This window comes from Callorhinchus milii, unplaced genomic scaffold (genome assembly GCF_018977255.1).
Source record: "Callorhinchus milii isolate IMCB2004 unplaced genomic scaffold, IMCB_Cmil_1.0 Scaffold1, whole genome shotgun sequence".
Taxonomy (NCBI): Eukaryota; Metazoa; Chordata; class Chondrichthyes; order Chimaeriformes; family Callorhinchidae; genus Callorhinchus; species Callorhinchus milii.
The window spans coordinates 44119027-44131365 of record NW_024704742.1 but is presented as its reverse complement, the minus strand read 5'-3'; the positions used below and the strand labels follow the sequence as shown (position 1 = coordinate 44131365).

General features: G+C 45.2%; 1 protein-coding gene across 2 annotated transcripts in view; it reads right to left on the bottom strand.

The window, feature by feature from the left end:
- The window catches only part of tbc1d19 (TBC1 domain family, member 19), a 51557-nt gene extending 47115 nt beyond the window's left edge, over positions 1 to 4442 (bottom strand). For both annotated transcript variants that reach the window (XM_007889068.2, XM_007889069.2), the window contains exon 1: positions 4255 to 4442. In XM_007889068.2, coding sequence (XP_007887259.1) covers positions 4255 to 4380 — 126 coding nt within the window. In that variant the 5' untranslated portion in view covers positions 4381 to 4442. The remainder of the gene's footprint in view (positions 1 to 4254) is intronic.
- Positions 4443 to 12339: the final 7897 nt, after the last annotated feature.

The following is a 12339-nucleotide window of genomic DNA, read 5'->3' as shown; positions in this document are numbered from 1 at the left end:
CAATCCCTCCGCCTCACCCCTCTCTCGCCTCCAAGTCTTGTCGAAAGGCTGTGCCTTCGGCCACCCACACCGCCCCTGCCCTCCATTCCTCCTGACCCCAACTCCCAGCTCGGGTCCAAAACATGAAGGATGCTATACAAGTGTAATTTGTTGTTGTTGTACAGATGTCAATTAAAATGCTCAATAATATGACAATTATCAGTTTACATCGCACTACGATGGATATAGTATGCATATATATATGCATATATATTTCAGGAACGATTTAAAATAAAATAATGCAAACGTCACCATCATTACTTCTAAGATAGAAAGAATTATGATGACTTTCCATTGAGTGATATCACCAGGCTTGGAGTAGCTACTAAATCCAACAGTTAACAACATATATGCCGGGATCCGTTACTGTAAAGCGCTCTGAGACGCTGTCCAGCATGGAGGGCACTATATAAATCCAAGTTGTTGTTGTTGTATACTTATATAGTGTCTTCCACAAGGCGTGATGGCTCAAAGTTAACATGCAGAGTTGAAAAGATGCACATAACGTTAATGGCAATAGCTTTGCCAATGTCAAGAATAAAACTAACCTCCTCAAACTATACCTCCAGTCTGCTGCTTCTAATATAATAATAATCACGTTGTTGAGACGCCTCAAAGCGCTTCACAGAATATACTGTAACGTGGATTAACTATGTATTTATTAGCGAAACGCAGCAGTCAATTGTGCACAGCAGTGTCCCACAAACAGTCATGGATTGAGTGACCAAACTTTTTTTTTGAGGGATAACCCCCAGAGAGTGATCTGCCAATCGAATAACAACTGCGCTCCTACTTACTGCTATATCAGCACTCCGCCATCTAAAGACAATGTTCCAAAAAGGACAAAACATCATTTCATCTATGTAAATCCTAACCGTTACACTTTAAAATTAATCTGCAAAGAAAGGATTATTCCACCAATGACAGTGCATTACTGATATTCTGCCATTTGTGCCCAAATCCAAAACTCTCAAAAATGAGTAAACGTGGATTGGATCTTCTCTGCATCAGATGCTTGGAACTTTTCTGCTTCTGACCCTAATTAATCAGCTTTCTGCACAGAGAGTAATGGTTCCTAGCATAGCACACAGAAAGTTACATCAGCGATGACCTGACCACTTCAAAGCGCTGATCAGGTCTGGTCAGACCATTTGTAGCCCTGGCTTATGGACCCAAATCCCTGCATTGCCTCATTTATACCTGTGTTCTTCCTACTGTTACTTATGTTGTCAGAACTAAAACATGTTGAAAGTACTGTGATATTTTTGAATGCATGCCACTCAACTGACCATAACTTTGCATACAAGAAAAGTTTTCAAAAAATTTACTAAATTAAGTGCCTTCGGACACGATCCAGACATCAAAGGTGCTGCATAAACCGGTATAAACGTGGAGTCCTGTAGCTCAGTGGTTAGAGCACTCGCTTTGCAAGTGAGAGACCTGAGTTCAATTCCAGGCAGAGGGCGAAACCTTGGGCAAGTTTCCTTACTCCACACAGAGCCTAATAATAATCCCTCCAAAACAAAAAAATAATAAATTGGTCATTTTCAATCCAAGACAGTTTGTGGGACATTGCTGTGTGCAATTGGCTGCCGCGTTTCGCCCACAAATATACAGTAAATTCACTTTACAGTATATTCTGTGAAGCGCTTTGAGACGTCCTCCCGACGTGAAAAGCGCTATATCAAATGCAAGGATTATTATTATTATTATTATTATTATAAGCAGAAAGTAAACTAATTAAGCAGCCAAAGCAGAAAAATTAGTCCACAAAATGCTGCCACTCATCGCCACAAACAAAGCAACTCATCAAAAGGAAAAAAGCATTTAAGGTCAATGAAGGAAAACGGCAGAGTTATGTCAGATTCAATACCAGAAGACATGCCAGAACTGTAAAAAAAAGGGAATCAGAATGGCATAGAAAACTTTGTATGTCTTCTGACATTGATGAGTTGCTTTGTAGCCCCATCCAACCAGGCAGGACTGCCTTTAAGCATGGTACTTTTGCTTCCCATGGGCACACGTTGTTCCATTACCTTCATAATGTCAGGACCCCGGGTGAAACTCCCTTGCCTATTTCAAGTTGTGGCAAACAGGTAGATTGGACCTCAATTGAACGTCTCAGCCAAGAATGCAAAACAATTGCACCACTGCACTGGAGTATTATCTTAGACTATGTGAGATCAAGTCCCAGCAAGGGATATCTCAGCTTGTGAGATCAAGTCCCTTGCCGGGACTTGAACTCACAAGCTTCTGACTCAGAGGTGAGAGTGCTACCAACTGGAGGTTATGGATTAAAAAAGCCACACTTCTTTGCAATACAAGCCGCATTCTTTCCTGGTTTAAGCCCCCATGACACTGTATGCAAGAAGGATACTATACAAATGCAAGTTGTTTTTGTTGAATAGCCTTATTGAATTTTTAGCTTGCAACTGATTTTCATGTTGCCAGTCATTAAGATATTTCAGTCTCTCTAATCTGTGCCAAATATTTTAGCAACATTTACCTGCAAGTACTCAACAGGGGTCAGTGTTGCTCAGCAAATTAGGAGGTGTCTCCCCTTTGGGAATCTATTGTGTTGACTTTCTGCTAAACTCTATCCCTGTCATTGGAAAGTGACTGTGAATTTATTTGTACCGTTATAGTCTTAAACAGATCTTTGGCTAGGACTATGGTGTGAGAGGGTTGGAACAGTTTTTGGAATGTGCCTCTGTTTAGAGAGTGGGTATGGACCATGGCACTGGTATATTTGACTCATATACAGTATTTGTGCAGCACCATGAGGAACAAAAAGTAAGAATGATTTGAGATCCTTGATTATATTCTAGAATGACATTGCTGATTCTTAAATGTGATATAAATTGTCACAGCACTGCAGCCCAATCTACGTAAAGAATTACTTCCTGAACTTGCATTCTATTATTCTCGCTGTCTTTAGTTTATCTGACAGCATTGATCTGTGTTTACTTTCTCCATCACGTTTAGTCTTCTCTGAAACAACTTTGCAAGACTGGAAAAACCTGAATTTATCTCGTCATTTCTCATAGCTTATGGGATGAGCCTCAATGTTGTCCTCCCCACTGCGTCCAGGGTATGAGCAGCCCACTGTGCCACGGCAATCAGAACTGTACACAGCACGAGGAGCCCAACCAGATCATTCCCGTGAGCCTAATCCCACCTGGACAAGTACTATTCTGTATGGTTAGCAAATTATTTAAATTATTTTCAATGCTTCCTACACAATAACAACAAATTACATTTATATAGCGCCTTTCATATCAGGAGGATGTCCCAAAGTGCTGGACAGTTGAGGGTTGCACCTGATCTGGGGGTTGGATTCGGGAGGGAGGGAGGGAGGGAGGGAACCACTGGGGATGTGGGAAAGATAACCAAAGGTACCATCAAAGAGGGAGGTCTTGAGACAGACTGGGAAGGGGTGAGGCGGAGGGGCTCTGGGATGCAGTTTCAGAGGGTGGGGGCAGAAAAGCTGAAAGCCCGATGACGACGACAACAACAACAACAACGACAACAAATTCTATTTGTGTAGCGCCTTTCAGGTCGAGAGGACAATCCCGAAGTGCTGGACAGTCAGGGACGTGCACTCCAGCTGTGGGGTTACCATCCTCGTCCTCGTCCCGGTCCCCACTACATCCATCAATGGCATCCACTCTCTCTCTCCTCCCCCTGTGCCCCCTCCCCACTGTGCCCCCCCTTGCCCCCTCCCCCCGTGCCCCCCATGCCCCTCCCCCTGTGCCCCCCCCCCGTGCCCCCCCTGTGCCCCCCCCCTGTGCCCCCCATGCCCTCTCCCCTGTGCCCCCCCTGCCCCCCCACTGTGCCCCCCCTGTGCCCCCCCCCCCCCCCCCCCCTCCCCCTGTGCCCCCCCCTGTGCCCCCTCCCCCTGTGCCCCCATGCCCTCCTCCTGTGCCCCCCCATGCCCCCGTGCCCCCCCCCCTGTGCCCCCCCCCCCCCCCCCCCCCCCCCCCCCCCCCCCCCCTGCCCCCCCTGTGCCCCCTCCCCCCCGTGCCCCCCCGTGCCCCTCCCCCCTGTGCCCCCCCCCCCCCCCTGTGCCCCCTCCCGTGCCCCCCCTGTGCCCCCCCCTGTGCCCCCCCTGTGCCCCCCCCTGTGCCCCCCCCCCCCCCTGTGCCCCCTCCCTGTGCCCCCCCCCCCGTGCCCCCCATGCCCCCCCCCTGGCCCCCACCCTGTGCCCCCCCTTACCCGGGCCTCCCTCTCCAGCTCCGAGTGCAGTTGCGACGACTTCAGTTTCTTCACCACGTAGGCGATGGTGGCTGACAGTTCCTGGCCGTCGGCCTCCACATCGCCCTCCGCCGCGACCCCCTCCATCCCCTCTCCTCTCCTCTCTCCCTCCCTCCCGCGCGCCGCCAACCCGTCCGCCGCCACTTCCGGTCCCCGCGGCCCGCTGCTGTCTCCAGGCAACAGTCCGACACCCGCAGCGTCCGCCGCCCGACCGGTCCCCGAGCAACGGTTCCGCCCCCAGAGACACACACAGCCTCGTCCACAATCAGCAGCTGCTCACACACCACACACTCACACACTGCACTACACTACACACACACCACACACTCACACTACACTCACACACACTGCACTACACTACACACACACTACACTCACACACACACTACACACACTGCACTACACTCACACACTGCACTACACACCGCAATACACACACTACACTACACTCACACCACACACTGCACTCACACACTGCACTACACACACTGCACTACACACCACACACTACACACACTGCACTACACACACACCACACACTGCACTACACACACACACACTGCACTACACACCACACACTCACACTACACACACACACCACACACTGCACTACACACACACACCACACACTGCACTACACTCACACACTGCACTACACACCGCAATACACACACTGCACTACACTCACACCACACACTGCACTACACTCACACACACTACACACTGCACTACACACACACCACACACTGCACTACACACACACCACACACTGCACTACACTCACACACACTACACACTGCACTACACACACACCACACACTGCACTACACACTGCACTACACACACACCACACACTGCACTACACTCACACACACCACACACTGCACTACACACACACCACACACTGCACTACACTCACACACTACACACTGCACTACACACACACCACACACTGCACTACACTCACACACTACACACTGCACTACACACACACCACACACTGCACTACACTCACACACTACACACTGCACTACACACACACCACACACTGCACTACACACTGCACTACACACACACCACACACTGCACTACACACACACTACACACTACACTCACACACTACACACTGCACTACACACACACCACACACTGCACTACACACACACCACACACTGCACTACACACATACACCACACTACACACACTGCACTACACACACACCACACACACCTCACACCGGACTACACACACACCACACACATCTCACACCGCACTACACACACACCTCACACCGCACTACACACACACCGCACTACACACACACCTCACACCGCACTACACACACACCGCACTACACACACACCGCAATACACACACACCGCACTACACACACACCACACACCGCAATACACACACACCGCACTACACACACACCATACACTACACACCACACACTGCACAACACACCACACACTGCACTACACACACACCATACCATACACTGCACTACACACACCACACACTGCACTACACACACAACACACCATACACTGCACTACACACACCACACACCATACACTGCACTACACACACTACACACTGCACTACACACACAACACACCACACACTGCACTACACACACACCACACCAAACACTGCACTACACACACCACACACTGCACCGCACACTGCACCACACACACTTCACTCACCGCACTTCGCGCACCACACCATATACACACTACACATCATATACACACTAGGCTCCGCGCACTACGCACCGCACCCGCACTTCACGCACCGCACACATACCACACACCGCACTACACACTGCGCATCACCCACCCGCACGCTGCGCTCCGCCCACCACACGCACCACCCACCACACACACTGTGCACCACACACTGCACACCACACACAGTGCACACCACACACACTACGCGTGCACTGTACTGCGCGCACCTCTTATATTTATCTTAAATATAAGATAACCGATGGACCCAATAGGGAGTTTAGGAGGAACGTCTGGAGAACTCATCCATTGACAATCAGCTCTAAAGTTGTCAACCACCTCAGAGCCGCCGCTAATTAGTCCCCTTCCCATCCAATGGGAACGGCAACAGGAGGGAGGAGGCACTGCTGCTACTCCTCTGCTGAACGGGGACAGGTCATGGAGCTTCGGTTACCCTGGGATGCTTCTTAAGCCGGACAACATGGCTGGCCCCGATGTGTTTGGCTTAACCAGAGTCCACTGTAAGTTCTGCATTCTTGTCGCCATCAGCCTAAAGAAGTTCCTCCTACACTCCCTACTGTTGGATCCACCAGTTATATTAATGCTCTCTAGTTTTGAACTCAATAACAAGTGGAAACAGCCCATCAACATCCACCTTATCGAATCCTTTGATAATTTTAAACACTTCAATCAGGTCGCCTTTCAATCAAGAATCTTTCTTAATGTGCAATCTTTCTTAATAGCACACCCAATGTCAGAATTCAGCACTCAGATCTCTACACACCCAATGTCAGAGTACATCGCGAAGCTCTCTACCCACCCCATGTTAGAATACACCACTCAGCTCCCTACGCAATGTTAGAACCCAACTCCAAGATCTATTTACAAACCTTAAGGGTTAATGTAATCTTGATGTAAGTTATAAAATGGTACGAATGTTTTGTTCCATGCTGTCAGTGTTAGTCCAATAATTGTTAATATTAAAACAGCTCACCTGAATGGAAGACAGGTGGCGTGTGTTTGCTTTGCCTTGATGCACCACCTGCAGACATACAAAAGCATTTATCAAAAGTAAAGGCTCACAGAAATGTGACACTGACTGGCTTCAATTCATACCCTTCTATTGTGCAGATTTTACAAAATACAAGGTTCGTACTTGTATATTGATATTAATGACAAATTCTGGAGGCACTGTTGTTTCCAGTGGCTACTTATTATTCNAAAAAAAATGTTTGTGGTCAGCTGGGTGTCCAACAAATGCAGACACCCATCACTGTACTTAAGACTATGCAAACCAGACTGAGCGTTCCACATATGTATGTCAAGTACAAATGGAAATTCCACGCACGTGGAACAGAATGCACAGTCTTTCCCTGGAGCGCCACGCCCTGCTTACCTAATTCTGGAGAACAGCAGGCACACATTAGCAAGAGAGACGACTTGGAGGCCCCAAGTTAAAACTGCTTAATGGCAGGCTTACCACTGCTTGTCCAGCTAGGATCACCCTATTTGGGCTTCGGCTTGCGGGGTTAACGGGAGCTGAGCGGGAAGAATCCCTGCTAGTATTGAACTGTCAGCCCCTCTGAGTCGTGCTAATGAGTTAGGATGACTAGTCCATCATCAGCGGTGTCCGAACGCGCTGCAGACCCGCTCGGCTCAGGACCAGGACGGCCGAGACCATCGCAGAAGGTTGACTCGATCCTAACATTCCGTTGCCGAGCACAACTGAATCAGCTCAGTTCCAAGGAGACTTGGTTTACCAAACCCCCAGAGGAGGAAAGTTCCCCCCCCAAAAATCTGATCTTATCCAAGAAAGATCTTCCGTCCGACATCGGTTCCTTTTAGAAGACGCAATCTGCTCAGGAATCTCCAAGCCTCCAGTGAAAGTAAGGCTTTTCACTGAAGCTTGGTGAGTGACTCTTTTCGCAAGCCCAGTTACATAGCACCATACATTTACCATTTGTGTATGTTTTTATTTCAGAGCCCTCTAACACCCTTCATTGATCACATATATGTGTTTTACCAAGAACTAGCTCACCACTTTCATTGCACAGTGTTCACATGACCATTTGCCCATCCGATAACAGAACACAGGTGGTGCACTTCTCATACTATGTGAATTGATGTTTTATTTGAGGGCTAACTATTTTTAAAATTACTGGTTATGTTTGGGTCTTCCATTAATCCTGCCCTACCTGATTCTAATTAGCAGACTTGAGTTTGTAGCTCAACACTATAGTTTCTTCTTTGTGGCAACGTTTTGTTTATTGCTGCAGAAGAACTGTAGGTCAGCTGTCCTAGAAAACACCTCTCTAATCCAAACAAGGACTTGCGATCATAAAACTGGCCTGCACTCCAGAGCTGAAGTCAGAAGGTTGTGGATTCAAGCTCCACGTCGGGACTTGGAATCACATAGTCTAGGCTGACACTTCAATACAATGCTGGGGGCTGTTACTTTGTTGAGGGGTCCTGTGCTTCTGATGAGACGTTAAATCTAGGTCCCGTCTGCCTGTTCAGGTGGAAGTTATGGCACTATTCAAAAAGAGAAAGGAGTTTCTCCCAGTGTCCTTGCCAAAAATTCCCCAAATAAAATTGGTCTCTCACTCCATGGTTGTTTGTGTGACATTGCTGTGCGTAAACTTGCTGCAGCATTTCGTCCACAAAATACACAGTCAATCCATTTTACTGGATATACTGTGAATTAGTGGAGTCCTGTAGCTCAGTGGTTAGAGCACTCGCTTTGCAAGCGAGGGACCTGAGTTCAATTCCAGGCAGAGGGCGAAACCTTGGGCAAGTTTCCTTACTCCACACGCCTAATAATAATCCCTCCAAAACCGAAAACAATAATAAATTGGTCATTTTCAATCCACGACTGTTTGTGGGACACTGCTGTGCGCAATTGGCTGCCACGTTCGCCCACAAATATATAGTCAATTCACTTTGCAGTCTATTCTGTGAAGCGCTTTGAGACGTCGAGAAGTCGTGAAAAGTGCTATATCAAATGCAAGGATTATTATTATTAAGTGCTTTGAGGCATCTCGACAATGAGATAAAGTGCTATCCCAAATGCAACAATTGTTGTTGTTGGCTCTTCTTGTTGATAAGTGCTGCATTGTCAGAGGTGCCATCCTTCACATGAGACATTTAACTGAGGTTCTGTAAACCTCTTCTTCAGGTGGATGTTAAAGATTCCACTATACTAAAGGGAATTGTTCTCACTTTCCTCCAGATAAACTGATCAGTCATCTCATGGCTGTTTGTGGAACCTTGCTGATTATTAATGCCTGCCTCGTTTGCCTACAAAACCTTGACATGAATATTATAAAAAGCTTTGAGATGCTTCAAAGTGATAAGGGCCTATAAAAATGCAAGTTCTTTTTTTCTGAGATTGTAAAGGGTTAGGAAAAATACATTGGTATAGTAATAAATGATGCTTGAGTAGCTTTAATAATGTAATATTGTTCAGAGTCACAGTGTGGAAGCTGAAAGCACAAAACTGATCGGTTCAAAAGAGAGTTTATATTTAACTTGTTATTAGTTTCCTGTCATGTGTTGTTTAGGGTGTCAGGCTTACACATCTAATTTGACAAATTATTTTCCATCTCATCCTAGGTTAGTCACTTCATCACCAGTAACACATTTAGAGTTTTCAATTTTCATTTTTATCCGGTGTTTTTTAAGACTATAACAACATAATTCCAGTAGATTGTAATGCTTGGTGTTTGCTTCGGATATCATGCCTATAAAATTGCCGTCACTAGACTTTCAGTATATCCTGTGAAGCTCTTCGAGACATCCTCCTGACGTGAATGGTGCAATATCAAACATAGGATTACTATTATAGTAAACCTTTATGGTCTCCAAGGTCTTCAGATGAACATAGATACTGGAAAATTTTGTACCACATCTGCTCCATCTGTTGAAACACTTTCCCACTAAAAGTGTGCAGATCTCTCATTTAAAATAATAGTAATAATAATCCTTGCATTTGATATTGTGACTTATCAAGTCATTGAGACGTCTCAAAGTGCTTCACAGAATATACTGTAAAGTGAATTGACTGTATATAATGTGGGCAAAACACGAAAGCCAATTGCACACAACAGTGTCCCACAAACATTCATGGATTGAATGATCCAATTATTATAATTTATTTCTTTTTCAAGGGATTATTAACCCAGAAAGTAATCCACGAATCGACTAACAGCCAAGTTCCTACTTACTGCTAGATAAACAGGGGCATGTGGAGGAAGGAAATTTGCTTAAGGTTTTGCATTAAGAGTCAAACCCCAGTCCTCTTGCTTGTGAGGTGAGTGCTCCAACCAATACGCTGCAGGATTCCACCCATACTAATTTGGCACATCTTGTTTGAATATCAGGGAAACATTCATTATGCCCCATTTGTGATCTGAAGCTTGAGAATTTATGAAACTTTTGTACCACATGTGGTCCAGACATGCAGTAAGCATTTAATTTTTTTTACCATAACACATGGTTTACTGATACCTTCATATGTCATAGATTGTTCAACCAGTTGGAGTGGATTTGAATTTGTCCACACTTTTCATTTCTGTAGACGGATGTGAAGACTTAATTTGGCACGTAGACACAAGCAGGTCCTTACAGAAACCTCTGTCTTTTGAACAGATCAGTTCTGTACTTTCAGCTCAAACACTGTTGCTCTGACTCTGAAAAATATTACATTATTAAAGCTACTCAAGCATCATTTATTACTGTACCAATGTATTTTCCCTAACCCATTAAACCAAATAAATAAAATGTAAAAGCTTTGCATGTGGTTCCTCTATTGTCCCTATTTTCCTATCTTCTGTTCTTTATTCCCTCGGTCCTTTTTTTTATTGTTTTCTACTTATAATCTTTTAAAACTGCCAAGCCACTTTTACAGCCAATCAAAAATTAAAAGACCAAAGACTGACAGGGGCACACTATATGTGGAATCTGGTCAATCACTGACACAACATCTAAACCATGAGAAAGGCACTAAAACTGATCAAGTTTGATTGCTGTTCCAGGCAGAATCTGAATAATCAAATGTGTCTGTAGCACTCGAAGAGTTAACACAGTTGCCACTTCACAATTGTCCAACGTATTTGTATTCAACTTTCACTGAACCCTCTGCTTACGTCTTACATAGTGTGACAAGAGTCAGAATTTATTGTTGAGCTAGCACGCCTGTGATGTGAATTATCTGTGTGAAAATCTATTGTCCATAAATTGCAATCAAAGTTAATGGCTTTACCTGCAACGTTTGCCTCATGTATCTTGCATTGCTAAGTTGAAAGTGTCACCTATGTGTTAATTATATAAATTTGTCTGAGCTGCCTACTCCAAAACTGAGGAAACGTCATTTAATCACATATGTTTCATCTCAAAACTACACAGTCACTACATTTTACGATATATTCTGTGAAGCACTTTGAGACATCTCAATGAAGTGATAAGACACTATATCATCAACATTATTAATATTATTATTATTTCATTACCTTAGAATTGCCCCCAAAATAATATTGTCAGCTAGGAAATGTTTGTAAGTGATTAAAAAACTCAGAACTTCAAATTGAGCTGGTCGTTGAGATTTCTTGTATTTTTCATTAGATTTTCCAGGGCTTTGGATACTGTCATGTCTTGTAACCATTCCCACAGTGACAGTGGCTTATTGCCATTATAAAGGTGGCAAGAGACATGGAGGACTGTACCTCTGTCAGAGTTCAAATGATCTCAATGTAAGGTGTCTTGGAGAGCATGTGTTGCGCGGAAGAGACAGAAACAATGACAAATATTTTAGCATATTAAAACTAGCCCACAGAAGACAAGCTCAGTCACTGGAGGCAGGGATTCTTTCCATTCAACGTTTGTTAATCCTACAAGCCAAAGCACCAACAGGTAGGGAGAAGTTAACTGCACAAACAGCAGGAAGCTTGACATTTGTAATGGTGATGTATGCAAGTTTAGTTTGTTAAAATCCAGCAAGTGTTGCCCCAACAAATACTCTGAGGAACCAAGACTTGGTTCTAGCCAATTTGAGCCTTTCTGGAATTAAGTGAGCAGAAAGTGTTCCTTGGGGAGAGAGTGTGCACTCCATTCCAGAGAAATGGAAATCTCTGTGCATGTGTGGAATTCTCAATCTGGTTTGGATACTCTTAAGCATGGGTTTCCGTGTGTGTCAGGCATCTAGCTGACGAGAAAAGATGATTCTAGAATATTTTGTACTTTATAAATTGTAAGTTTAGTATTTTGCTTCCAACAACAACAACGTATATTACAAGTTCCCTTTACAAGGGCAGCATAT